At 54.7% G+C, this 27,999-nt stretch overlaps 2 protein-coding genes across 8 annotated transcripts; both read left to right on the top strand.

The window, feature by feature from the left end:
• The first annotated feature begins 9,637 nt into the window (after nt 1-9,637).
• Psmg3 (proteasome assembly chaperone 3) lies at nt 9,638-11,338 on the top strand. Of its 4 annotated transcripts, none has more exons than XM_004840357.4 (3): nt 9,638-9,710; nt 10,038-10,275; nt 10,847-11,338. In XM_004840357.4, exons 2-3 carry the CDS (start codon nt 10,060-10,062, stop codon nt 10,997-10,999), a joined length of 369 nt encoding a protein of 122 aa, XP_004840414.1. In that variant the 5' UTR covers nt 9,638-9,710; nt 10,038-10,059; the 3' UTR covers nt 11,000-11,338. The 4 variants fall into 4 exon arrangements, with proteins under 4 accessions (XP_004840414.1, XP_004840415.1, XP_004840412.1 ...); XM_004840358.4 differs by having other exon boundaries at nt 9,657-9,790; XM_004840355.4 differs by having other exon boundaries at nt 9,666-9,772.
• A 4,025-nt stretch (nt 11,339-15,363) lies between these two features.
• Tmem184a (transmembrane protein 184A) lies at nt 15,364-27,774 on the top strand. 4 transcript variants are annotated; one of them, XM_021254631.2, is made up of 9 exons: nt 15,364-15,526; nt 20,968-21,195; nt 24,371-24,536; nt 24,763-24,853; nt 24,959-25,034; nt 25,166-25,257; nt 25,720-25,889; nt 26,306-26,500; nt 26,984-27,774. In XM_021254631.2, the coding sequence occupies exons 2-9, from the start codon at nt 20,968-20,970 to the stop codon at nt 27,241-27,243; spliced, it is 1,278 nt and encodes a 425-aa protein (XP_021110290.2). In that variant the 5' UTR covers nt 15,364-15,526; the 3' UTR covers nt 27,244-27,774. The 4 variants fall into 4 exon arrangements, with proteins under 4 accessions (XP_021110290.2, XP_004840411.2, XP_021110291.2 ...); XM_004840354.3 differs by lacking the exon at nt 15,364-15,526 and adding an exon at nt 20,079-20,235; XM_021254632.2 differs by lacking the exon at nt 15,364-15,526 and adding an exon at nt 20,239-20,354.
• The last annotated feature ends 225 nt before the right edge of the window (nt 27,775-27,999 follow it).

Raw genomic sequence — 27,999 nt, 5'->3', positions numbered from 1 at the left:
ATAGCAGCGACACAGGTTGGGAGTGAGTGTGGACCAATGCCCGGGGCTGGGCCCTTTCAGCCCAGCTGCATAAATCACAAGTCCATCTAGACAGAGGCCAAAGGACAGGCAGAGAAAAGGGCAGGATGGAGGGGCTGGGGGATGCAGAGAGGAACAAGAGGGAATTTAGGGGTGACAGCATCTGCCCATGTTTTAACCCCAAAGGGCATTGTTTACTGCATGTAAATTACGCCTCCTCCAAAGGCTAGCCCCACCCAGAGTCTCACTCCTGGAGCATCCTCAAAGTCTACAGCCTGGGAGAGGCAGGTCCTTTCCTTAGGGAACTGCAATCCCAGGGGTAAATGACACAAACCTGCCCAGGACTCGCACACCAGATAGTCCCCAGGCACTGTCCCAGCACCTCAGAGTCCTCCAGAAAGCCCTGGAGAGACAGGCAGGGCAGTGAGTAGCTTAGGAATCCTCCCTCTCTCTTTGGGAAGCTGGTAGGTCATTGTCCAAGGACAGGAGACCGGAACCTGCAGGCCCAATTTTGTTTCCCTTTTCTCTAGGGCTACCAGGAAAGTCAAAGTGAAACCCAAGCCCTCGAAACAGCAACTGTGGACCACCCAGCTTCCAGCACCACACACACTGGATTTTCATTGTGGACTTGTCTGTTTCTGCTCGTATTCCCTGATTTGAAGGTTCATGCCATTGTCACATTTATAATCCTATCCCCTGAGTGTGCCCGGCACTCTGCCAGGCCGCTGTGGCCTAGGTCGGTGTCCCCTGCATAGTGCACAGACTCTGGATCAGCAGTTATCTTCCACAGAAAATCCAGACACCAAGGCCTTCATAGGACAGAGTGCTTTGTCACTGGATTACGATGAGGAGAGAGACAGAGACAGAGATGGAGATGGAGATGAAGATGGATGAAGGATTGAGCTATACTTCTGAGGAACACATAGAATTTCCAGATGGGATGGCTGGGTCTGCCAGGCCTGAGGGAAGGAACCAGGAAAGGGGTTCCTGGGTTCCTAGCCCCAAGCATGCCAACCCTGAGCCATCCTGGCGCCACAGGATCCCAGCATTCTGCAGCCTCTGCTGCCTCCCAGAGACGTTCTCTGGTAATGCAGGCCTTCTGCCCACTTCTCTGGGGCTGGGCCCTTCAGTGCCCTCATCCAACCTCAGCCCGGCCCAGATCAAACTCAGCCCCCTCTCTGGATTCCCCCGAGGTTTATGGGTGCATCCTGTTTTTCCTGCTTTTACCCAATGCCGGCTGGACCCACAGCTGTTTGCTCATCACCTGTCTGATCTCACAGTGAGTTGGTGGACATAAGGCGACCCCTAGACCAGCCTGCAGCAGACCATGCTCATTGAGGAGACAACCAAGCAAACATTTCTCTTCTGGATGGATGGCTGGAGGTGGGTGAGTGGGTGGGTAAATGAATGGGAGGATAGTTGGATGAATGAATGAAGAGGTGGATGGGTGGATGAATGGTGGTGAGTGTGGATAGATGAATGGGTGGGTGAATGGATGGGCAAACAGAAAGAGATGAGCGGGTGGACACGTGGGTGGATGGATAGATGGGTGGATGAATGGGTGATTGGGTGGGTGGGTGGGGGTTGAATGAGGATAGATGGATGGATGGATGGGGAGGTGGATAGGTGAATAGATGGGTGAATGGATGGATGGGTGGATGGATGATGGGTGGATGGATGAGTGGGTGTTGGGTGAATGGGTTGGTGTTTGGGTGAGTGGATGGATGGACGGGTATGTGGGTGAGCAAATGTGTACATGGGTAGATGGATGGGAAGGTGGGTGGGTGATTTCAGCCCTTTCAGAGGAAGTCCCAGTGGTGACATGCAGCCACATGCAATAGGAATCAGATGTATGTGCCCAAGGTGCTGGGGTAGGGACACCTGGACAGGATGCTGGTGGCATCTACAAAGGAAGGAGGCTGACATTGCTCTGTGTTCTGGGACACTGTGTGTTATGATCGAATTAACTCCTCTAACAATAATAGCTACTGTGTCTGGACCTGAATGTCCCCTGAGAGCCCTGTGCTACAGGCTTGCTCCCCAGGGTGGAGCTATTGGGAGGTGGTGGGAGCTTTAGGAAGTAGGGCCCAGTGAGAGGGCTGTGGGTCACTGGGGTCTTGTCCTCTAAAATTAGGGGACCCAGTCCCTCCTTTTCTCTCTCTTTTACTCCCTGGCTCCTGAGATGAATGCTTTTGCTCTGCCACATGCTGCCACCACAAGGTGCTGCTCCTATGGCTCTGTTCAGTCCAGGGCTCCCACCGCCTCCTCTCTGGAAAGCCCCACAGTCAGAAAGCCCCATGCTGAGCCCAGTTCACCTCTAATTTCTGTGCTACTTGGGTCTCTGCCTCAGCCCAGAGAGATACAGCGGGTCTGTGGGGAGGTGAGGCCATGGGGTGGGAACTCTGTGCTGTGTCTTCCTCCTAAGCCCCATTCCACCCAGTGCCCAGGTTTGTAGAAGCAGAGAGAGAGACACATTGGGCAATGTGACAGCCACCAACGCAGAGGCCCAGAGGCCACCTGGCCAATGTACTTAATTTACAGATGAGGAAAGGGGGGGGGTGGTTCAGAGAGGGAAAAGGAACAATCCCAGGCACTGAGCAAGTTCGAGCAGAGGCAGGGCTGGGTTTCTTTGGCTCCATCCAGGCTCCCTTCCCTGGAGCCCAGGGGATGTGACATGCAGCTCACTGGCTGGCCACGTGTCCTCTCCTTGAAGAGAAGAACAGCGGCAATAACAGGCCTCCATTTGCTGATGCACTTGGCATATGGCTGGACACGGGTAACCAGATGGCTTCTTTGCCAGGGGAAATAACTTCTTAAAATATTGAAATAAAGGCTTTCAGAAATTGTACACAGATTAAGGTTTCATTTCTTTAAGAACTAAACAAACAGTGCAAGATGTGGAGCGGCAGGTTTCAATATTTGTGAGGAGGTCTGAGCGCCTCGCTGTAGGAATGAGAAGATTCCAATATTGGAGCTTAGCGGGTTCTGTAGAAAACAATGGGAACATGCGAAACTCTCAAGTCTGCGCCACGATGGGCTTGGGCCCAACAATTCTTTGTGTTTACTGTGTGATGTTACATAAAATACTCCAGTCGACATAAAATCACACAAGTCAGGGCTCCCTGGGGCCCCCTGTGAAGGACACCAGCCTCTCCAGGAATCTGCCTCTCCTTCCAGCCCCAAGCTGAGCATCTTGGAAATGATCTTTGAATGCACCCTGGGTAGAGAACTTTTCCTTTCCCAGATGGACCTCTCCCTGAATCCTCCTTATAAACTGGATTTTAATAGTATTTATTAATTTCCCTTGGGAAAAATTTAAATTTCATGTAGACAACTCAGGGTTTTGTTTCGGTAACAAAAAATATATAAGTTTTAATTGATTGCTTTTAATCATTTATCTTCCAAAAGCCTCAGCTGCAAACATGTCCCTGCTATTCTACCCCCACAATGTTAATTATCATAGTTTGAAAAAAATAAATTAATCATTATGTTTTTCTAGGTAACTGGGTACTGAGCAAAATGGTCCTCATCTTCCTGAGCTCTGTAATAGGAATGATCCACATTTGCCCTGCTGTGTAGTCCAGGGTCTCTGCAGCTGTTGCACATGGGAGTGAGGTGGCCCTGCCACTGTACAGAAACACAGCTGGTCACAGTAGGAGGCCACACCTCGCAGTAGCAAGCCCAGGGCATCAGCGAGATTAGGCCTGAAAGCTGGAGTACATGTCGTCAACCAGCCCCAGGGCTGCCAGCACAGAAAAGGACCCACGGCAGGTGAGGACACGCGTGGCCCCTGTCATTCCTCCTGGCCACTCTACTTTGCAGTGTTGTGCTGCTTCTAGGTTGCTGTCCTCTATACTGCTATCACAGCCCATTTCCAGGGATAGGAATGTGGTGTTGAGGCTGCTCTGACTCTCACCAGGCTGTGAAGAGGAATTAGGGGGTGGGTAGGTTGGTTGTGGGGCCATCTCTAGCCTGTTTCTCACGAAAGCCTAGGAGACCACAGCTCAGAAGCACTGGTCAATAAAAAATGAGAAATTAGAGACATTTATTGCTAAATGGATGCACATTGAGGCAATATTCTTAAGTGAAATAAATAGGACACATGTGTAAATACCGAATAGTTTCTCTAGTGTGAGAAACTGAAAGTGTAAATAAGGACTAAAAGGTATAATAGATAATGTGAAATAGGGAGAAAAGGGGCAAAGGGGAAGGGGAAATGGGAGGAGTAGGGGAAAGGAAAGAAGGGAATGGAATTAACAAGAGAAAATGAAAAAAAGGAAACAAAGTCTTTGTAAATACGGAGGGATGCAGGGGTTGAAGGGAGGGCAGGGGAAGGGGGAAAAATAAGAACCAAAAGAGTATGTAAAGGTACAAAAAAAAAAAAAAGGCAAGGCAGGGGGCATCACAATCTCCAATTTGAAGTTATACTACAAAGCTACCATGATAAAAAACAGCATGGTACTGGCAAAAAACAGCCCCCCCCAAAAAAAAAAGAAGCACTGGTCACCATGTGCATCTGTGTGCTCACTGTCACAGTGATTTCCATGACCCACAAGGGGCAGGATGCTCTAGTCAGCACTTCCCGAGGGTGAGGGTCTGGACTAGGCCCTTTGGCAAATGTGATGCCATTTAATCCTTGCAAAGATTTGGCAAGAATTTGTTTCTCCCAAAGGAAGGAAGGACTGACACTCATCATACTGTGGACAGACCTCAGAAATGTGTTGCTCAGGGAAAGAAGCCCGATTCCAGAGGCCACTGCTCACTCCATTTCTATGAAATGTTCAGAATACCAAGTCGATGGAGATAGAAAGATTTGATGGCTTCCAGGGGAGAACAGAATAGGGAGTTCTAAATAGCACAGAATTTTCATTATGATGTCTTCTTTGACCTGCATAATTTAGAAGTATTTCTAAACTCTCAAATATACAAAAAGTCACTTTTCCATTAGTTTTTTTTTTAATGTTTTGGTTTTTTTGAGACAGGGTCTTGCTACGTAATCCAGGCTGGCCTTGAACTCACTATGCAGCCCAGGGTGACCTCAAAGTTGTGGGGGTCCTCCTGTCTCACTCTCCCAAGTGCTGAGATTTCAGGTGTGCACCACCACACCTACTTCTAATTTATTTTTTAAAACAGCAATTAGTTTTGTGACAGATATGAGACCCATATTGTAAAGAGAGTCTATCCTGGGACTCTTATTGGAAATATAGACCAAGAAAAGCTGTTGAGTATCAGAGGCCCCTGCAGTGGATTCTAATCTCCTGCTCAGTGCAATGACACATGGAGAGAAGAAAGACTTAAAGACAGAATTAAACAGAAAGAAACGGGGAACTGGGATGGCCAGTGCTTGAGCAAGCAAAGGCCCTGAACAGCCAGAGCCCTCAATATTTATTGGTGACATAATCATTGTTAAATTGGGTTAAGGGCTACATGTGGTTGCTAGGCATACATCGCTGATTCAGGCAAGGCTTGTAAAAGAAGAGACAAAGCATTCTTGTGCTAGGCTGGGAATGGAATTTGGGTAAGAGTCACTCTGACCTCAGCTGTGTGTTATATCATATGCTTTGGTGAGACTCACTTCCTTTTTGGGGGGGTATGGGGGATCAAACTTGGGTCCTTGGGCTTGTGCAGCAAGCATCGAAACCACTGAGCTAAATCCCCGGCCCAGACTCACTTCTTAAAATAACCCAATTGTGGGGTTAACTCTTTACAGCCTGCACTGCTTACAGCCTGCTTTGGTTATAATCAATGGGGCGGTTCCCCATAGCTGAGTAAAAACCAGGACGGGGCAATTTTACCAGCCTCATGCAGCTAAGAACAGGTCCAAGGCATGTGCAAAGTCCAGCCACAGAGATAGTACTTTGAGTCTCTGGGTCTTTTCACTTGTGTGAGCCCATCTGTCCCCCTGCAGGAACAGATCTTTCACATAAGTGTCTGCCATCTACACTTTAAAGAATCCTAATGGATATAGCCTTATTCATTTGTTCCAGAATATCAATGATTGCCTGTAATCCCAGCACTCAGGAGGCTGAGGCAGGAGAATCACCATGAGTTTGAGGCCAGCCTGGGCTACATAGTGAGTTCAAGTCCAGCTTGAACTACATAGCAAGATCCTGTCTCCAAAAAAAAAAAAAGCTGGGTGTGGTGGCACACATCTGTAATCCCAGCACTTGGGAGGCTGAGGCAAGATGACTGCCTCGAGTTCAGGGCCACCCTGGACTATAAATAGTAAGTTCATAGGGGCAACCTGAAATGCATAGCAAGACCCTGTCTCACAAAAACAAAAACAAAAAATTATCAATGATCTAAATATAATAAAAATATTCATATTATAAACAAAGCCTAAATCCACAGTGTCTATAGGCTAAAATAAGTACATAATCTCCATAAAATGTCTGTATCTAACACCTGACTCAGGCTTACATCACAAATATATTTCCAGCTAGCCAGCTTCTCTTAAAAGCCTGGCCAAGAGAAATGAGAAAGACATCATTTATATAAATAAAGTGGTTCTACCTATTATCACATAACACACATACACACACACAGAGAATGTTGTCTCCACAGGACTGTTGCTCAGCAGACCCTGGACCTTGAGGGACCCGACAGTCACCCTCCCAGCACCTGGGAGACAGCTTCCTGCCAGGCTGGCAGGTTCCCACCATGTGGGTCAGGAGCAGCCAAGAGTGTATTGAATGAGGGCCCCAAGAGGTCCTGATAGCTGTGCCAATGCTGTTGTTCATCTGTATACAGCAGCAGGATTTGAAGGATGGGAGAAGAGTTGCCTATTAATAAATTTGATAGCTGAATTTATGATGTTCCAGTGAATCACTGTATACAAACCAATGGTATCTTTATGTCTAAGCTTGAGAAACTGAGGCTAACAAAATAAGCTCCCCAAAACCATGGTTAGTGGTTAGTGGTTAGTGAGAACCAAAAAGGTTGATTCTGAAACCTCAAATTTTACCCAGCCTGAGAAGTCACACCTACGAACTCCTCAGTCTAATGATTTGGTCATCTAAGTCCCTGCAGTTTTGCAGGTGGATAGGAAAATAGAAAACATCATAACAAAAGCTTCACCAATAATTTTTTTCAGCACTAGGGACTCAACCCAAGGCCTTCACACTGAGCAACATCCTTAGCACTTTTTTATTTTCTATATTGATACAGGGTCTCACTAGGTTACTAAATTGCCCAGGTTGGGCTCGAATTTTTAACCCTCCTTCCTCAGCCTCCCAGAGTGCTAAGATTATAGATCTATACCACCATTGTTCAAGAAAATCACGGAAAGAAATGCACAGAGACACAGAATTCGGGTAAAATAACAAAGGCTTTACTTGCAAGCAGGCGAGACCACCAGAAATTGGTCTTGTCAGTGTCCCTGCACGGCATTCTTTGTCCATCAGCTTTTATACTTTTGTTAGTCATTATCTCATCCCTAGTGATCTTTGTTGAGCAAACAAAATTCGAGTTTCTGCTTAATGGTTAAACACAGGTGGTTTCTGTCACTGATTACAGTCCTAAACACGTGACAGTTACAGCACATATATCACAAGTTTGTTCAGGGATTGCCACTTTGTTCTTCAGAGCTAAGATGTTATCTATAGTGGAGCTACAGATCAAAGGAGCTATATAACCTTCACTTTAAACAACAAAAGCAACGGGCTAAGGCAAGCTTTTAAAGGATTACACTACCTATTTTGCTTCTACAACTACTTTAATAGCTAATCTATTAAACTTACTTTCAAACTTTTCTCTATCACCATGGCAAGCTGCACTAATGATATGATTGTTCACATTGATCTCCACTCAAACTTCCCTCCCTGTGTAGCTCTAGTATCTTTCCGCACTTTCCACGAAAGGACCCAGAATCATGTTGTAAGGCTGTATAAGTACAGTGAAACCTAAAGCCAATTATAAATCTTTCCAGAGATACAAGATGTCAGAATGCCCAGGAATGTAAAGGATGCTCAGAGGATGCCTGAAGCCATCACACATGTGAGAGGGTCTGGCAAAACCAGACAGGCAAATGATTGAGGAGGAGGAAACTGCAAGGCCAATGCCTGCCAGCACTTCAACAAGAAACAATTTGAATATCAAATGATTATGAGAGGCTCTTGGGAAAATTGATGGCACACTTTCAAATTATAAAAAAAACCAATCCTCTTTATAACAGAGCTGGGAAAATCACACACAGTGGGAAAGATAATGTGTTGAGTTACCATACAATTTGTTAGAAAAATTAGGACTCTGCCAAATCAACACTTGATTGTTTCCACAAATTAATGCACAAATACATAACCTAAAATTTATTAATATAAGACAAATTCATGCTATTTGTGGGTTTTTGTTTTTGTTTTTTTTCATTTCTTCAAGATAACTTCTCAAACTCGTCCCCGTTGGTACTATCTGACTCCCATTTTAAATGAACTCACGTAAGGCGTCTTTCTTTCCAGTACAATTTCCACATGCAATGGAAAATAATCAACAGCAAATAACGAGACCATACATCCTTCCAAGTGTGTAAATTTTGCCCAAACATCCATTTAGGCCACCAGGAAGTCCCCTTCCTAGACTCACACTAACTCAGCAAAAGACAACCTTTCACCTCTGTTTTCCTTCATAGTCAGTCTTTATCATAGATCTAGACCAAAAGCAACCAAATAGCAACCCATCACTTATTCGCTTAACAGTGGCATGAAAATGTAGTCCACCTTGTTCTCCAATATCCCTTTTATAGAGGCGGTTACGTTTATTTCTGAGGTTTTTGTTTGGGTGGGAGTCAGATTTCCTCATCCTCTTTTGTCTGAGAACGCAAAACAAGGCGAATAAAAATCAGTGTCCCCTTTCTGAAGATTTCACTTGGCAAAGCAACACACTGGCATTTTGCTTTTGGGCTGTGTGGGTGGAAGTGTGTTTAAATTTAGAACAGACAAAAAGATTTTGCCGAGAAATTGATATGCTTCCTGCTTCTTGAGTACTATTACCATGAAACCGTAATCTTTTCCTTGTGTGCCCTCTGGAAGAATGTTCAAAGATGAATTTCCTCTTGATTTACGGTCTATTTTGGTAATGTTTAGTATGTGCACCTTTTATTTTACGCCACCAGCAGAAATCATTTTGGAAGGAGCACGCTTCATCTGACTTGACTGAGGGTGAATACGGAAGCATTAAGTCAGGAAAGGGAGCAGATTCTAGGGATGTGAGGCTTCCTGAAGGCCAGTGCGTGGTCAGCCAGGCTTCTGAGTGAGGTTTTTGTCTCACAGCTCAAACCATTCTCTGCATCTATTCAAGACACCCCACTTGCCAATAACACCCCCAGCTTGGAGGCACCGGTAGATGCAGGCACCCTGCAGGGAAGAGGCCTCTTCTGCCCCGGCCCCACCGCGGGCACTGGCGGCTCAGCTCCCTGAACCTGAGCCATAAAGATTAAACGCGCTGCTTCATCATAAGCGCTCAGTGCCTGGCGCGCCCCACTGAGCCCGGGGAGCGCATAGGGAGGCCCTGAATTGGAGGTGTCAGCCGCAGCGAACCCCGGACTCTCACGTAGCACGGAACCTGAGGGACACAGCGGCCGGGGTCCCACGGACCACACGCCCCGCGACCCAGGGCCGGAAGCCCGCGGCCCGCACTTCCGGCGGGCGGGGGTGGGCCACGTCGCTCCCGCAGAGCTACTTCCGGCGCGGCGTGTCTTGGTGAGAGCAGGGACCCGGAGCTCCTACCCTCCTCCTGCGGAGTCCCCTTCTCCGAGGGACAGGTGGTCTCCCAATCCCCAGTAAACAGAACTGGGTGTGTGGGTGTGTGTGGGTGTGGCGGGCTGTGTCCCGATCCCCAGTAAACAGATGCTTAGTTATGTTTAGTATGTTCAGTCCTGCCACCCAGAGTCCTGCATGAAGCCTGTGTGGACCTGCTGTGTGCGCCTTAAAGCCACATGATGCTTATTTGGAGCCCCATGTAATATCCTAAACACTGCTTTTCACAGCCCTTCTTTCCTTTCTTTGTCTTTTTAAACCAAATTAAAGCCGCCGTTTGAAGAGCGGGACCATGGAAAGCAAACCGTTGGTGGTATCGAAACAGAAGACAGAAGTGGTGTGTGGGGTCCCCACGCAGGTGGTCTGCACAGCTTTCAGCAGCCACATCTTGGTGGTAGTGACCCAGTTCGGGAAGATGGGTACCCTGGTCTCCCTGGAGCCCAGCAACGTGGCCAGCGACATCAGCAAGCCAGTGCTCACCACAAAAGTCCTTCTCGGGCAAGATGAGGTAGGGTGGTTGGGAAGGGACCCCAGGGTGGAGGAGAATCCTCTTTCTTGGCAGCAAATTGTCAATAGGGTGTGGAACATCTGGTATGCAACACCACATACACATAGCGACAGTGACAGCCTTCTCTGGGACCCTTGTGGGTTCGAGGGCATCTGCCTGCCCTTGGTGATGCCCTTCTCATCCTGTCAGCATTTTATCCAGCAGATAAGTGGAGGTATTGATTTTGTAATGCTGGCTGCCTCCTCAGTTTGACCCTGTCCTGATGCATTATGTTAATGAGTGGCTGTGTGTGCTCCATGAGCCTTGACAGCGTCTCCCTCTGCAGGCTCGTCTTTCATGAGTCCTTCTAGATTAGAAATAGGTGGTCAGGGAGATGAAGAAGGCACCAAGGAAATAAGCTTAATGATGCCTCTGTAGTGGTTTGTTTATACCTGGAATTCAAGTGCCTCATGGAGCTCTGAGTCATTGCTGCATCGAACTTAATGGTGGTGTGGGAAGCCAGAGTTAATGAAAGCAACAGGAAAAAAGTTCAGAGTTCCTGGAGTCACCATGGTTTCCTCCCTTTCACCAGCCTCTCGTCCATGTCTTTGCAAAGAACTTGGTAGCGTTTGTGTCTCAAGAAGCCGGAAACAGAGCAGTCCTCCTCGCCATGGCAGTGAAGGACAAGAGCATGGAGGGGCTGAAGGCCTTGAAGGAGGTGATCCGGGTGTGCCAGGTTTGGTAACCTGGAGTCAGCAGCACACACTACTCAGCAGAACTGGCTGGACACTCAGTCCCTTTGCAGGGTCTCGTAGACCAGTCCTTAGGCACAGTCACAAGGAAGATTTCTCTTGACTATAGCCACAAAAAACATTCATGCTTCAGGCAGACCCTCACTATTGGTTACTGTATCACAGTGGGTGGCAGAAGCAGCAAGGGCATTGGGAGTGGTTCTCACTGGACTCTGATCCTTGCATCTACTTGGGAATGGGCAGCATGAATCAGCTGGCATGACTTGTGGCACCCTTTGGCAGTGTCACTTGTAGGGCGAAGGTTTTTTACTTAAAGTGAATATCCCATGATACTTCAGCATCCTGCTTAATAACACTGAAAAATTCCGGTCACGCCGTGTGAGTTCAGTTTAGCGTACCTCAGGTAGGAGAAGAACTTCATGTTTGGCAAAATGCCATCCGTGGTCAGCAGGGGTGAGTTGAGTACTGGGAGAGGTTCTGTAAATGCTGCCATCCTGCCCCTCTCCTGTGGGTCCTTGGTATTGGCTTCCAGTTGATGTTTTGTGCTGAGTGCTGAGAGCCAGTGTGTGTGTGTGGTGGGAGAGAGTCCAGGGAAGGAACAGTGTGTACAGAGGTCAGAAGTGTGAGGAGGACAGTAAGGGTGACACTGCAAGAAGTTTGCTAAGGCTGGGCAGGAAGACCACTGTGAGGGACAGGTGACCATAGGATGATCCTGAGCTCAGTGAGGAACCTGGAAGGTTTTGAGTGGGATCAGGTCCACCCTTTAGAAATATTCCTAGGAGATATTTCCAAGACTTGGTAAGCACTGGGTTCAGGTGATTTCTTTGGAATGGCATTTATCCCCTAGAGTTGGCCTGTGATGGCAGCCTGGATCCTGGGCTCTCCCTCCTGCTGCAGTAAGGGCAGCATCAGTAGTCCCTCTCGAGTTAGGAGTTTTGTAGCTGAAAGTTGAAATCTTTGTCCTACCTGAGGCTCTGATGGTCTCCAGTGAGAAGGCAGAGGCAGCTGGGGGTGGGTGAGGGAATTGGGTCGCAGAGAAGCACATGGTGCCCTTCCTGGGATCAAGGATGCACAAAGCATCAAGGGTGTTCGTGAAATTAGGAAGGAATGTTTGTATTTGGTTTATCTTTGAACTGGTGGCTCCTGCAGACCTGTGATTTTTCTTGCTCTTAGGAACTCTTCTCTAGGACAGGCAGATAGTGCATTGAGAAAGTGGGTCTGCTGGAGGTGGCACAGAAGATGACTGTCCTAATGCCCCTTCCTGCAGCAGGAGTACCTTTGTGCCTGCGCCATGCCCTCAGGAGCTCCCAGATCATGGCTAACTTGGGCCCAGGGACTCCAGACAGCACATCCACCCTTCCTTAGACCACAGCTTCTGCCAGTGTCCTCTCTGAATCCCAGCTAGGCCGGTGGTCCCCACGGCCTGCTGAGTGCCCTCCCCATTTCCTTCACACGGACATCTCCTGTGGAACCCCACACATTTCATCCCAAATGCTGCCAGCCCCATTGAAGACCTGAACTCCACAAGTCTTACAGGCTACAAAGGTATGATCTCAAGAAGGAAGGACAGGTGTGGGGACCCCAAGCTGCTGGGGTGAGGCAAGTGCTTGGGTTGACCAGGCTGGGGTGGGCCAGGACAGGAGCCTGCTCTGGAGAATTCGACTGGACCGGAAGTAAGGAGCTGGCATCATCAGGTTAGCACTGTAGAGCAGGCATTAGGGCAAAAGTTTTCTTCATTCGCTGTCAGCCTATAATCATTCATACTTGTCTTCTAAAACTCAGATACCTGATTTTGTTCCAGGAGCCGCAGCTGTTCTCACAGAACAGATCCAGGGAAGCTGAGCCTGGGTCTGCTCTGGTTGGGTCCGAGTTCAGGTCTGTGGCTTTAGTTTCCCAATCTGGTCCACAAATGTGATAGAAGTCATTCACATGGCCTGTGTGGTGACTGTTTGGCCCTCAAAACCCACCACTCACCATGTGCTTTTGCAGACAAGGAAACAGGCACAGGGAGGCCATGAAGCTACCTGGGTAGTTTCAAGAGCTGAGGGCCTGGGGTCCTAATGTCTCATCACCAGGCCCCTCTGTGATTCTCTGTCCTTGCGTCCTTTTAACTACATCAAAGGAATGACAGTCCCAGATGCCAGGGTCAGTCTTCCAGGCCTCTATCTGGTTCTGGTTCAGACTCTTTTTTCAGGACCTCCTAGGAGCCAGCCCTGACAGGTCCCTGTGTCTGATTGGGTCCTGTGACCCCGCCTTACTTAAAAAGCAGGTAGTGGAGTCAATTGAGAAAGATGAGGGAGTTGCTCAGAGATGCCAGGGTATAAGTGCTGGCCAGGGCAGTAAGTAGTGGTCAGGGCAAGAAGGCAGCTCTGCCCCTATTATTTGCATGACCCCAAGGTGACCCTGCCTGAAAGTGGTACTGAACCCGACCTGGAGTTGAATCCAGTTCCCGGGGCCTCCTGTAAGTTGCACTTACTTGGAGCTGCCCAGAGTGGTCCGCTAGAGTTAACAAATAGGCTAAGGGGCTAAAGGTGTATCAGACACAGTGCTTGCCTCACTCGCCCTGAGCCCTGAGCTTGATTCCCAGTGCTGCAGAAAAAAACAGATTGAGACTAAATGCCTTCAGGAGCTCAGCCAGGGCCCCCTAGACACCCCCTCATCCCCCTGTGAATCAGGCTGGTTCCCCGAGGAGCCAGGATTCACTCCCAGCTGCTGGCATTCAGGAGTGAGGTCTGTAGGTGGAGTGGCTATGTGTGGTGCTTGCTCAACCATCAGACCACATCTTCCAGGCCTTCGAAGCCTAATGTAAGTAATGAAGTTTGGGCTGATGTGTGCCAGCCTGCACGGGGCAGGCAGGAGAGGGTCTGTCTTCAAGGCCCTGCCCTTGGACCACCCTCTGCCCTCCAATGGTTGTCCCAGTTTTCTGCTAAGCCAAAGCCTCCCAGGCCCATCCCTCATGCCCACCCTTCTGCAGCCCTCATGTACGCCATGAAGGTAGAAAGTTACAGGAGGCCGGCTGTTCCCGGGGTCAGGCAGCTAGCGTATCCTCGGGCTTGACAGCCTGCCCTGCCGCGCGCACACCAGGTACCGTGACACAGGGAACAGTGAGCCGGCCCAGCCTTCTTGGTGTAGCTCCTGGGAGCAAAATTGGAAATGGAGAGCAGGGCCCGGTGGGTGGGGTGAGGTCAGACCTGCATGGGGTGCCAGAGGCTGAAGAGAGGCACTCACTGGGGCTTATCAGTTGGCATCACAGCAGGAAAAGCAAGCCAGGCCCTGCCTGTGTGGGTGAAGGGTGCCCTGGCTCCAAGTGAGGGTTCCTGAGGAAAGATTGAGGTCCAAGGCCCTAGAGCCCTGGGGACATTGATGTTTCAGAAATAAGCCCACGTTTGATGAGGACTGTGCTTTGGGGCCCAGAGGTGGACATGACCAGAAGTGTGTGTGAGGACATGTTGGGCTGTTCCCACGTGAGCTCAGCTTCTCACACAGGGCCCCTGAGGAGCCCAGGGCAGGCAGTGCTGAGCTGTGAGGCCCATCCTACATGGATGCAAAGGCCTGGGGTGCTGGGGACAGACTGCTTTCCTCACACCAGGGCCTGGGAAGAAATACAAGCTAGGAGTATAAGGGAGGCCCTGGGAGAAAAGGAAGCAGGGAGAAGGGAGAGAGATCTCCAGAAAAAGCCCCCAGCAGTGCAGGCCCCACACAGATTCATGGCCCTCCCTCGCCGCACAGCCCGGACTCAGGCTCCTGCTGTACCGTCTGTCAGCCTTCAGCCCTGCACCACTTAAGGACAAGGAGTGCTGAGCCCTCCTCACAGACGACACTCAGTCGCAACCTCCCCGAGCCCCACCAGCCACGTGTCCCTATCCCCAGGCCCTGGAGGACCATGGCTCTCAGCCCATGGGAGGCCCAAGGCATAGGTCACGTGTTTTCCTGGTCCTGTGACCAGTATGCCTGTGGCCATGGCCAGAGCTTGGCAGCGATGCTTGTCTCCAGCCTCCCTGAAGCTGTTTGGGGATGAAGGAACCAAGAAGGGGAAACGGAAATGTGTGTACAGAGGAAGGCTGGAGGAAGACAGGCTGTCACCCAGAACCTCAGTGTGTGTGGGACACGGGCGTCACCACCCCACACCCAAGGCCAGGGATCCCGTGACCAGCCCACCCTTGGGACACAGCCACCAGAAAGCCCCCTCGCTGTCAGGGGCTCAAGCCCCCAGCCTGCAGGCAGGGAGATGAGGCAAGGATTGAAGGCCGGTCTCAGAACCTGGGCTGGGTGGCAAAGGGTGTGGCCCGGCAGAGGCTGCTTGGGCAGGGAGGGCTGGTTAGGTAGGGCTGGGAGGAGTTTCTGGGTGACAGCAAGGATGTGCGGGGACCCAGCTGCCTGGCTGCTGTGAGAGGACAGCAGAGGGCTGGAGGCTCCACCACGCGGGTCACCCCTTCTGCCGCCCTCCCGGGCCGGGCGGCTGCAGAGCGTGTTCCCTGTCTGGAAAACCGAGCTTCAAGCCTATTGGGCCCTGGCAGCAGGTGAGAGCCCCCAGGGAGGTGAGCTATATGCACGTGGGACTAAAAGGGAGGGACATGGTTTCTAGGCTGGGGCCCTGACCCTCCAGTGGGGTGGGGGTTCCTGAAGAAGAACCCACTCCTAAAATTGAGTCATGCCTCTGCCCCCATCCCATCTCAGACCCAGAGTCCGTGCCCCCCAGCTGTAGAATGCCACCCAAAAAGGTCTCGGCAAGGCTGGGGCCATGCCCAGCTCTAGGTGGAAAGCCCCAGAGCCACACCCAAAGCTGCCAGCTGCTATGAACAAAGGCAGACATGGACAGGTCTCAGCAGGTTCTCTGGGGACCAGGATTGGCAGCATGGAAGATGAAGACCCACAGTGTGGGGAGTGGTGTCCCCATGTTCCCAGGACGGCCCACCCTGGGTTCTGGGGCTGGTGGGCACAGCCAGAGTGAGGCAGCCCAGGGGCGGGAAGCTGAGGCCACCCACACCTCACCTGAATGCAGACACGAGGCCAGGTGGGCAGCCGGAGCTCAGTCCCGGGTCCCTGCTGGTCTGGCAGGAGGATTCCAGAGAGACACTTTGAAGTGGCCTGCAGCCACCTGGGAAGAGTAGCGGGCAGGGGGGCAGCCCGTGTCTCTTCTGAGCACCGTGACCTGCTGCACAGCCATACACAGGACTCAAGTTGCATGGGGAAACTGAGGTACAGGTTGCCAAAGGGCTGCTCCCTGCCCGGGTGAGGAGTGACATCTTGGCCGCAAGGAGGCAGTGCTGCCTGCATGTTTGTGGGAAGGTGTTCTGGGGACTGGATGAGCTGGAGGGGCAGGAGGCGGGGAGAGGTGGCTCCTGGTCCCTGGCACGGAGGGCAGTGTGTCACCCGCACTTCCGTAACCTGCAGGGCTGTGGGAGAGATGGGGCCCCAGCTTATCCACTGCCTCTCTGAGCCCTACTCGTGACTCCTTGACCTGAGCACCCAGGGCCTGGGCCCCCGTCACCACCCTGCTGTGCACCAGGAGTGGGTGTTCCTTGGGTCAGGGCCATTGCATGGGGCAAAACAAGTTCAGTGGCAAGTGCCACCTGATACTCATGAGGCACCAGCTGGGGAAGGCCCCAAGGGGGAGCCATGAGACCTGGTGGGCAAATCAGGGAGGTCCCGTCACCTGAGCTGGGTGGGGTACAGTCCTGGGGGTCAACTGGGCACCAAAACTGGGGGTGTGAGGCACAGGGGACCCCTGTGTGGAGAGACGAGATGGCTGACTGGGTACTACCAGCAGCCAGACCCAGGAGCCATAGGCATGAGGGCAGAGGCAGGGCTGAGGCAGAAGACATGGCACAGGGCATGGGACAGGTCCTGGGTGTCTTGGCTCCTCCAGGCACTGAGGCTTGCTGGGACAGCGTGGTCTCCTGGCTGCCTGAACAACAGTCGGATATGGACTTCCTGGATATGGACAGGCAGGTCTGTCCTGCCACAGGCTGGGTCAGTGTCCAGCCCTCTCCTGGGGAAGTGAGGCTGGGTCTGCCCACCTCTCCTGAGTGATGTGGGCTGTGACCCTGGCCTCCAGATGAAAGCTGGTCAGCTGGGGACCCAGTGCCCTCTCATGCCTGAGCTCGGCAGCTTGTGGTCTTGTGCTGAGCTCTGGACACTTGGGATGGCCGTGTAGTGACTAGCCCACCCTGACCCCCAGGCTGAACTAAGGCTATCCCTGCCCCACAGCCCCAGTATCCCGTCAGAGTGCCATCCCCTTCCTTAAAGTCAAGATTTCACCACCCTTGGCTGGAGGAGAGGGCAAGCACCCAGCCAAGACCACCTTCCCCTCAGGGCAGTGAGAAGAGGTCAGCCCCCTGGGCTGTAGGCCTCGAGTGGGTCCCGGGGACATGAGGGGTACAGTCAGAATGGTCCCTGGCCAGAGCCCAGGCCAACATCCGCTACACGACAGTGGCCTGGAGCCCTGGCCAGGACAGGCAGTGGGGACCTTTTCCCTAGCAGGAAGGCCACTCACCTGGTGGTCAGCCCCAGTAGAGGTGGGCAGAGGTCCAGGAGACACCTAGGCCTCAGATGTAGGGGTCAGGAGCTGGGAGCGGGTCTGGATTCTGGGGCCTCCCCACTCATCCCTTCTCTAAGGACTGTGCAACCCTTGTGGAGAAATTACTGCCTCAAGCCTCAGTCTCCTCCTCTGTGAAATGGGCCTGGCAGACCCACTCCCTGAAGGGCATTATGGGAAGGGTGGTAGTGCCCAGAGGAAGCAGTGAGCTCCCGAGGGCTGCAGTCTGGTCTGCCCAAGCCTCAGGATGAGCCGATTGCCAGCACTGGGCGCCTGGAAGCTGCAGGGGGGAGGGCGTGACAGTGGCCTCCAGAGGTGGGAGGCAGGGCTGGACGCTGGACCCTTCCCACCTGTGTCCTCAGTGTGCCTAGGATGGGCATCAGATCCACTGGGAAGATGCCCAGCCCAGGTAGATCCAGTGCAGAGATGGGTATGATGGGGTCGCCCCAGGGGACCCAGGTCCGGGAGAGACTTATGCTCGGGAAGGAAGGTCACGGGTGGTCACTGTGTCCCCCTGTAGCCCTGAGAGGCAGGCATGGCTGTCCTGTCTTGCAGGTGGGGACACGGGAGCACAGGGGTGGATGCACACCAGGACTGCGAACCTGCCCTGTCTGGTGCCTGGGCCTCGGCAGCTGTGGGGACAGAGGCTGGGCCGAGGCTGCCAGGGTGCACCCACCTTGTCCTGCCTGAGCCTCGGACTAAACCCACCTTGCAGATGGGAAAGGAGAGGCCCAGAGGGACAAAGGGGCTGCCCAGGTGGCCAAGGCTGTGTGCAGGGCGGAGGGGTCAGGCTGCCTCTGGGAGCAGCTGTGTCAGGAGGAGAGAAGGAACATGACGGGGCGGCAGAAGCCCGCCACCACTTCTCAGAACCCGGTTTCTAGGATACCTGCCGGGCCCAGTGCTGACAGGGAGACGCAGCCCAGGCCACCTCCTGAGAGCTTCCTAGAGACAGCGACTAACAGGAACACACCAGGCTGGGACAGAGGTGGCCACCATCAACCCGGGACAGCGAGGCTGAAGGGGCTTCCCACAGGGCCTGTGAGCCAGCGCAGGCTGATAGCAGGCTCCCAGCCCAGTGCTCTCTCCTCACAGTGGAAGGACAGAGCTTTGGGTGTCCCTTGGTCTGAGTCCAGGGCCACCCACAGCCCCTCAGCCATTCTGGGAAGTCCCCCTGTTGTCTAACCACAGTGCTTCCTGCCATCTACTCCATCATCCTACCATCAGCCTGGGCGAAGGCCTGAGGCATCATCTCACACTGGGCTCTGGAAACAAAACAGGCACGGGCCACAGCCTCAGTTTCCCCACCAGTGCTTGAGTGGGTGCGATGAAGCCCTGTCCTTGTCCCTACATCCATCTTCCCCCATCAAAGCCCCCAAGCCATTATCTTGTCTTTGTAATTGTTCATCATGACAGGATATGAGGGACAGAAAATGTTATCCCCACACAGCCAGTGTCTCTGCAGGGCCCAGGGACAGGGCAGGAGGCTCAACAGACAGGAGCTCACCTTGGCTGCAGGCGTTGGAGACGCGGGCCACAGCACGGCAGGATAGCACAATGTGGGTTTCAGGGACACTTGAAGGTGGTGTGGGGCAAATGCAGAGCTCTCTTGAGGTGGCACCGAGACTGCAGGACAAGGAGCCACGGGGGGAGACATCAGTGCAGATGTTTCTGGGCAGCTTTGGCTCAGATAGGGCCAGGCTCAGGTGTGGTAGAGGGAGGGCCCAGGGCCAGTGTTAGCAGAGCTGGCCAGGCTGCTGACAGGATGGGTGTGACCCAGGGCTTGATGGCCCAGACCCTCGGTGAGTCCAGGGGAGGCTGGACATGGGGATGAGCCCTGAGTCCCCAGGTCCCACCTTGTAAGGGCTGGAGCTGGGAGCTGTTCGCTCAGGCCCCGGGGTTGGTCAGGTGGCAGGAAGGACAGAAAGTGTGTGGTCCTAACCGCTTGGAGCAGCACCTCCTAACAGCACCCATGCCACTATGAACAGTGATTAGAGCAGACCAAGGGACAAGCTGAGGCCCCAGCACCTCCCAAGAGCAAGGTAATGTGACAGGGCCTCCCTGCAGCTCCAGTTCCAGACTCAGCAAGGCCCAGTGACCCACCTGTCATCCCTGGCCCCTCCCTACGACACAGAAACCAGCGTGCTCCCCCTAGGGCCTAGTGCTTTGTTAAAACTCACATAGCACAATCTGCCCCTTCATAAGTTCACCCAGTAGCAGTGAGCACTTCCAGCCACCAAGAGTCCCCAAGTGTCTCATCACCCCAAAAAAACCCTGTGCTTGAGCTCCCCACTCCTGCCCTGGTGGCCTGAAGCTTCCACCCCAGATCCTCACCTCAACCTACCCAGACCCCTCCCATGCATCCCTGCCCAGGCAGCTGCCCGGCCACCTGGCCCAGCCAGGTGAGGGCACCTGTGGACCTGCTGCTTCCAGGGAGCCAGCTGACACTGAGCAAACAGCCTGAGGGATAGAGTGTCGTAGGGAGGGGCAAGCTTGGCTCCTCCCCTCCCAGCCCTCCACAGGTGGGCCACTGGGCAGGTGAGGCCTTGCTGATCCTGATACAGCCCTCCTGATAGCCGCTTGCCCCACCCTCATTGGGCCACCAGTGGGGCCACGTGGCAACTCAAATGACCAGCCAGTGTCCCCGGAGGCTGGGCTTCCCAGGGCCGGGCCAGGAGCTTCCTGCCCACAGAGGTAGGCTCAGGGCCCTGTGACCAGCAGCTGGAGTGGGGAGGCAGGCTGCCCAGGGCTGCCCGGATGGGAATGGATATGCACCTGAGGCCCCTCCAGCTGGTCCAGAGACTGAGGAGCAGGTGCCCCTCCAGAGGGCAGGCAGGGTGGTGGCCCGGGAAGTGTGGCCAAGCAGCCCCAGACACACTGGGCAGGGCCAACATGGGAGGCAGGCACCATGGGTGGGCTTTCCCCCAGCCCCCCAGGCAGGCAGGACAGGAGGGCCCCATTTCCTAAACCTGGGTGGAAGCTGTCTTTAGCTCCTAAACCACGGACTCTCTGAAAGCCTAGGTCTCCCTAGGCATCAGAGGTGGAGTTTGTTGTACACAAGGGGAAACTGAGGGGTCTCCCCAGGACACACAGGCAGCTGAAGTCCGACCCCTGAGCAGGAAGGAGCCAGGGCCCCTTGGACGGACAGTACCAAGAACTGCCTGGGGCCAAGGGAGGGGTAGGACAGTCAGATCCGAGTTCCCATGGAAGGGACTGACGGGGGGCGGGGGGACCCACCACCTGGTATCCGGGGTACGAAGGACAGTAGCCAGGCAGAGACTTGCCCCTGCCATGCTGAGGAAGGGCCACTGCAGTGCGCACCGCCTGGCATAGCCTCCCTCTGGTGACCCCTGCCCTGCCCCGCCCCTGCCAGGCGGGAGCTGCCCCTTGGCCTTCAGTCCTCCCCCACATCCTCCCTCTCTGCAGATGAGTAATGTCTCAGGGCTCCTGGGAATAGCCAAAGCCCCGCTGGTGCCCTTGACCTGGCCACCGCCCAGCCCCCTGGCCGCCATGCCTGTGGTGCCTGCAGGGCCACAGATGGACCACGTGGGCAACGGCTCCCAGGGAGCCCCCCGGCTGTTCCTCACCACTGCACTGGCCCGAGGCGTCTCTGGAGTCTTCGTGTGGGCTGCCCTGGCACTCACCTGCCACCAGGTAAGTCCTCCCTGGGTACCGCACTCCATGGGATACCAGGCACCTCAGCCAGAGACCCATTGGACCAGATACCGAGTTCCAGTAGGACCAGGGTCCATGGCCGGGGCCCTCAGGGTGTCATTAGGCACAGGCACCAGGGAAGGGACAATGTCCCTTCTCCAGGATTTGGCATGTGGAAGCCAGGCCTGAAGAAGGGAGGTCTCTGCCAGGCAGAGGGCAGAATGTGGCAAGGCACCTCCAGGCATTTCCTGGGCCCTGCTCACCAAGGTCAGCCATGTGGTCCATTTCACAGACAAAAACATCAGGGCTCGGGGGGACCAAGGATCCCTCCCAGGCCACATAGCCAGAAGGAGGAAAGGCCTCCCCACAGCAGAGGGGTGGCACCTGGGGTAGAGGGACCAGGGCTTGGACTTCGCCCTGCAGGAAGCTTCAGTCTAGAAACAGGCAGCAGGGAGCTGAGGGTATGGGGCATCAGAGGGGTGGAAACCAGGGAAACTGGAAGCTGGGGACGGGGAGGGGCCACAAGGATCTGGGCCCAGCCTGGCCAGAGGGTCCGGGGCTCCTACAGATGGGGCTGCCACCCCATCTCTACACAGAGCCCCAAGCCCGAGCCACCAGCGAGTAGGGAGAAAGGACTCCCCCAGAACTGTCGGGCTCAGCAGCCAGGAAGGTTTGGGAAGTGGGCAGTGGGGTGGTGGGGACACCAGGGGCAGAGAGCGTCAGAGACAGGCCCGTCCTGAGTGTTGTCAGAGGCACAGAGGAGCAGAAACATGTGCCTGAAGGACAGTGCCACAGAGGTGGGAGGTGAGGGTTGTGCAGGGCTGGCAGGGCTGGTGGCCTGGCAAGAAGTTTGGCTGGGTGTCGATGGGGAACTGGGAGCCACAGAAGGTGGCAGAGAGCTTCCGAGAGCACAAGGCCCTCTTTTCCCACTAGCTCACCTGCCGTGGTGGGGCATGGATACACAGGTGAGCCCGGGGGCAGGGGACCCTGCGTGTGACAGCCACTGGGATGCATGGTACGTTGCTGAGGTGGGCCAGGCAGAGCAGAGCTGCAGAGGTGGTGCAGAGGCTGGGCCCTCCTGTCCGGACACCAGGGACGGGCCGTGTGCGTGGCTATGCGGGTGGCTGTGCGCCCTGGACAGAACCGATGGGGACGCCCAGGGCTGTGCTCAGGCCTTGTCCCCCCCCCCCGACCTCCAGCCCACGTACCAGACCTGCCTGGCAGAAGAGTCCCAGACGCTCTGCCCCTTGAGAGCTGAATGGGCAGAGAGGTTCAACCCCTTGCTTTACAGATGGGAAACCAAGGCCAGAGAGGAGAGTGGCTTGCCAAGGTCACCAGCCAGGCAGCGCCAGCCCTGAGGTCTCCTGACTCGGGCCGTGCCACGTCCTCCCAGCACACAAGGGAGGTGTGCGCCTGATAGGCAGCCGGCCCTGACGTCGGCCACCCTCGCACTCCGAGCCAGGCAGCACACCCTCCAGTCCTCTCCCCTGGGACGCCATCCCTACAGGACCCGTGCGCCCAGCTTCCGAGCCCCCTTCCCCAGCCCTGTCCCTGTCATGTCCTTGTGGAAAGTGTGGGAAATCTAGCAAAGTTTAAAGGTAGCATCTCTAACCCTATTTCCTATGGCCTAGGGATGAGACCTTGATCCTGCTTGGTGTCCCATCCTGGCTCTTAGGTGTCACATCCTGTTGGAACACTTCCCCACAGGCCTGAGTTTCTGAGCATCGTTTTTACAGTCTGTGTAGAATCCCTGCATACCCTTGCTGCACCGTGTAGTGAGTTCAGCCCACTGGCTTGGGGTCCTAACAGTCATTCCCTACGCATTCCTGGGATGAGCATCCTTACGCACGGCTTTCCCCTTACTTCTGAGCGTATTTGCTCCTAGAGACAGAGGTCGTAAGTCCTCCCACTGTCCCCAGGTTGAGAACCAGACTACATCGCAGAGGACCTGCCCCCCAGGGGCCAGGTGTGTCTCCCACCCTTCCCTGGGCCTGGCACTCAGCAGAGCTCAGGGAATTCTTGCTGAAGGAAAGAGCAAATGAACACCTGAGCGAACATCCTCCTTACCACCTGTTCCTCAGAGCAGGGCCCGTGTCACTCCTCTCCTGAGGTAGCAGCTAAACACATGTCTCTCGTGTTTGCAAGTTGCTAAAGGAAGGACTGGGGGTGTAGCTCTGTGATCCAAGCACTTGCCCAGTGTGTGCTTTAAAAAATTTTAAAAATTGGGCCAGGGATTTAGCTCAGTGGTTTCACTGCCTGCTGCGCAAGTGCAAGGACTCGAGTTCAATCCCTGGTACCAAAAAAAAAAAAAAAAAAATTTAAACAATTGCTAAACTGAGCATGGTGGTGCACACCTGTAATCCCAACATGCAAGAGGCTGAGGCAGGAGGATCACTTTGAGTTTGAGGGCAGCCTGGCTACATAGTAAGTTCAAGCCCAGCTTGAACTATGAAAATGAGACGCTTTGTCTCAAAAAAAATAATTGCTAAAGAAGTAGACTGTTTCCTCATCTCAAAATGTGGTGTGTGAGACAGTGGGTACGATAATCTTCTGGACTTAACCCTTCCACAACACATGTGTCTGTTGAAACACCAGGCTGGATGCCATAACTGTATGGACTTTTTATTTGTTTATTAAAAATTTAACCCAGTGTGGTGACATACACCTGTAATCCCAGCACTCTGGGAGGCTGAGACAGGAGGATTGCAAGTTTGAGGCCTGGGCAGCTTAGCCATTTAAGTAAGACTCGGTCTCAAAATTTAAGAAATAGCCAGGGACGTAGCTCAGCAGTGCCCGTGCCTGCCTGGCAAGCGCAAGGTCCTGAGTTCAATTCCCCGTACAAAAAAAATTTAAGAAATAAAACTAAACAGGGCTTCAGCTCAGTGCAAAGGACTTAGGTTCAATCCCATTGCCAGAGAGAAGGAGGGAGAGAGAGAGAGAATATGACTGTCTTGTAATCGAAATATATATTTAGTATATACTTATACATTAAGTATTTATTTTTTATGATATCTGACTACAGTAGAATAGTCTTTATTTTCTATGACAAGCAGGCTGGCTGCAAAAGACTAGGAAATACAGGGGACACAGGGTGGGTCTGCCAACCCCTCTTCCTTGCTGAGCAGCAGGGCTGAGGGGTGGCAGGCGGCCACCATGTGCCCTCTCACCCGCCCAGATCTACCTGCACCTGCGCTCCTACACCGTGCCCCGTGAGCAGCGCTACATCATCCGCCTGCTGCTCATTGTGCCCGTCTACGCTTTTGACTCCTGGCTCACCCTCCTCCTCCTCGGCAGCCACCAGTACTATGTCTATCTCGACTCTGTGCGTGACTGCTATGAAGGTGATGTGCAGGGCGGAGCCTGGGGGGCTGCACGGTCTGGACAAGTGAGGCCAGGGGGTGTCCGACGCCAGGCCTCGGGGAGCGTGGCTGGTATGACTGGGCTTCGGGAGGCGTGGGCACCGCCCTCCACTCTCAGGCCTCACGGGCTCCGTGTGGGCCTGCCAGAAGCCTGGTGCAGGATGGTCCTGTAGGGCTCGGGCTCACAGCAGCCCCTGTTGCCCTGCAGCCTTTGTCATTTACAGCTTCCTGAGCCTCTGCTTCCAGTACCTGGGGGGCGAGAGCGCCATCATGGCTGAGATCCGGGGCAAGTCCATCAAGTAATCCCTTCCCCCGTTACTCACCGTGCTCTGGCTGGGCTGGGGCTGGGACAGGCCAGGGCTGGGGACTGTCCTCCCAGCCCACCTCAGGGCTCCTCCCCACAGGTCCAGCTGCTTCTATGGCACCTGCTGCCTCAGAGGCATGTCCTACTCCATCGGCTTCCTGCGCTTCTGCAAGCAGGTGAGGCCCCGCCCCTCCCTCCACCCCCCCCCACCCCCCCCACCCCCGCTGGCCCATGCCAGGCTGTGCTCGCCACTGGGTATGCAGAGCTGGCTCACTGTCAGCTGCTCAGCCTCACCCCTGCCCCCCAGGCCACCCTGCAGTTCTGCATTGTAAAGCCCAGCATGGCCTTGACAACCATCATCCTTCAGGCGTTCGGCAAATACCACGATGGGGACTTCAAGTAAGGGAGAGTGGGAGCGGGCACCTGGCAGGCCCAGGGCCCAGGGGTGGGCCTTGCCTCCTAGGGTGGGGGTGAAGCAGAGGGAACCCAGAGCCCCCCCGGCACAGTCTTTGTGCTAAGGACCCCAGGGCTGCACCCAGTAGGCAGGGAAGCGTTTTGGAGGGAGCCTGCTCAGGGGCCACGCACACACGTACGCACACGCACACACGCACACACGCACACAACACAAGGACCCCTTCCTTCAGCTGTGGCTGGTAGATGAGGTTGTAGAGGTGGTTTTCCAACAGAGCAGTGGGTCCTTCCAGCCAGCAGAGGGGGACCTGCCCCCTACACACACTCAGGAGGCCCCAAAGGTCCAGCTGCCCTGGAGGGAGGTGGCAGGGGGCTGTTATAGCACTGCCCAGGGCAGGATGGGGCAGGCCAAGGGCACAGTGGGGGCCTGACAGCAGCTCTCCGGCCTAGTGTCCGCAGTGGCTACCTGTACGTGACCCTGGTCTACAACACCTCCGTCAGCCTGGCCCTCTACGCACTGTTCCTGTTCTACTTCGCCACCAGGGACCTCCTTCGGCCTTTCGAGCCAGTCCTCAAGTTCCTCACCATCAAGGCCGTCATCTTCCTGTCCTTCTGGCAGGGTGGGTGGCAGGGGACGGTGCTGAGGGCAGGCCACACTCCCAGAACCTGGTTCCAGTTACACCCTCATTTCCCCAGTGCCCCTGACACAGGGTCATGGTGAGGTCCATCACAGGAGGAACCATGTAGGTGGTACAGTGAGACCACGCTGTGGCTTCCCACACAGGCCCGGGTACTCTGCAGACCATAGGAACTGCAGGTGGGCCCCACACCCAGGGCTGGACGTGGCAGGCCTGGCACTCAGGGACCCTGACTTTGGAGGTGCCCAGTCCCTGTGAACCTCAGCCCCTCCTCCCACAGAAGGAGGCCACGGGGATAGGTTGCCCCAGGCCAGCTTTGGTGGGAGCCTTGGCTGGGGCCAGCTTCAGCTCAGCTCCCCATTTGGGGCCAGGGCCTGAGTGGCAGCTGCCATCCCCAGGGCTGCTGCTGGCCATCCTGGAGAGATGTGGGGTCATTCCTGAGGTCCAGGCCATTGATGGCACCAGGGTGGGGGCCGGCACGCTGGCCGCCGGCTACCAGAACTTCCTCATCTGCATCGAGATGCTCTTTGCCTCTGTGGCCCTGCGCTACGCCTTCACCTGCCAGGTGTATGCAGAGAAGAAGAACTCCCCAGGTAAGCCAGGCTCATAGCTAGGGCACCAGGATGTCAAGCTGGGGATGTGCAGGACTGGACAGGGACAGGGCCTGAAGGAGATGGGCTGGACAGGGACCACAACCCCAGGGCCCTCAGAGAGGGCCTGGGAGCTGGCGTCCCTACTGATGGCCATTTGGACCACAGTGGCCTGTGGCTACCCAGGGGTCTGGTTCCCATTGGTCAGGGCATTGTGGCCAAGGATATGATGGCCCTACCCTAGGCCAGCCCATAGTGTCCCCCACACTCCCTTGGAAACTGCAGGGGAGGAGCTAAGCCAGCTCAGAGGTCCTGGGGTTGCCCTCTGCCAGACAAGGCCGCGATCTGGACATGCGAGAGCCCAGCCTGGATGGCCTGAGGTGGGCAGGGAGCGGGGCTAAGAGCTGCGTCCCGGGTCCAAGTATGTGCTTGGAGTGGCTGGGGCACGGGCTCCCCGGCCCTGGCCCATGTGCTGCCTGCCCCCAGGGCCCCCAGCACCCATGCAGAGCATCTCCAGTGGCCTCAAGGAGACCATCAGCCCCCGGGACATCGTCCAGGACGCCATCCACAACTTCTCCCCTGCCTACCAGCAGTACACGCAGCAGGCCACACACGAAGCCCCAGTGCCTGGCCAAGCTGGGCACCCCTCACCCCGCACCCACCCTGGCATGGCCAGCAGCCCTGGTGGCGGGCGGAAGAGCTGGAATGTGGAGAAGCGCATGCTAATCCCCTCAGAGGACCTATAGGGACCTGGGCTGCCCAAGCTTCTGGGATAAACAGGGAACCCCCAACACTCTTGCCAAAGGCCTGGCCTCTCCAGAAAGCCCTCCCGTCCTGTGTCCAGCCCCAACTTGGGTGCTCAGTGGCCTGCCTGACCCAGGAAAGGCACTGGGCACGTCAGACAAGCCAGAGAACACACTGGGTTGATTGGCCATCAGCCACAGGAGGCCACTGTGGGGGCGGTGCTAATGTGGCCCCAGGGAACTTGAGAGGTGGCTGCTCCTTGGACAGGATAGGCAGAGATGCACGGTCAGCCTGGGCAGCTACAGGGAGGGACACTGGGGAAGGGCTAGGCAGCCCATCCTGGGACAGCAGAGGAGTCCCTGGTGCTGAGGGCTGGGACCCACAGGTAGGGACTGGCAGCGGTCGCCCTGGGCACATGGCACAGCCACAGAGGCAGCTTACCACACAGAGCCTCGGGGCAGTGGGCAAGGCTGGCTGGTGACCTGCTGCTCCCCATGGAGCTGCCTTATTTATAAACAACTTGGACTTTCTAATGGTGTGTTAGCCTTCTGTTCCTGCAGGGCCGGCATCCCAGCAACGAAGCACAGGGTGCTGCTCTCCAGGGCCACCATTCTGGGGTCCTCCCTTCCGGGGAAGATGGTGGTGGTGTGGCTCAGAGCACTGTGGGGCAGAGAGCACGGACTTTGAGATCAGGAGCCAGGCCATGTGCCAATTCAAGGGAGCCAGAGCAGTCACCACCCTCCCAGCCAAGCTTCATG

This window comes from Heterocephalus glaber, unplaced genomic scaffold (genome assembly GCF_053883595.1).
Source record: "Heterocephalus glaber isolate CG9 unplaced genomic scaffold, H.glaber_assembly_v1.0 deba00001610, whole genome shotgun sequence".
NCBI lineage: Eukaryota > Metazoa > Chordata > Mammalia > Rodentia > Bathyergidae > Heterocephalus > Heterocephalus glaber.
The sequence above is the reverse complement of the archived record's forward strand: the minus strand, read 5'-3'. Positions and strand labels throughout refer to the sequence as shown.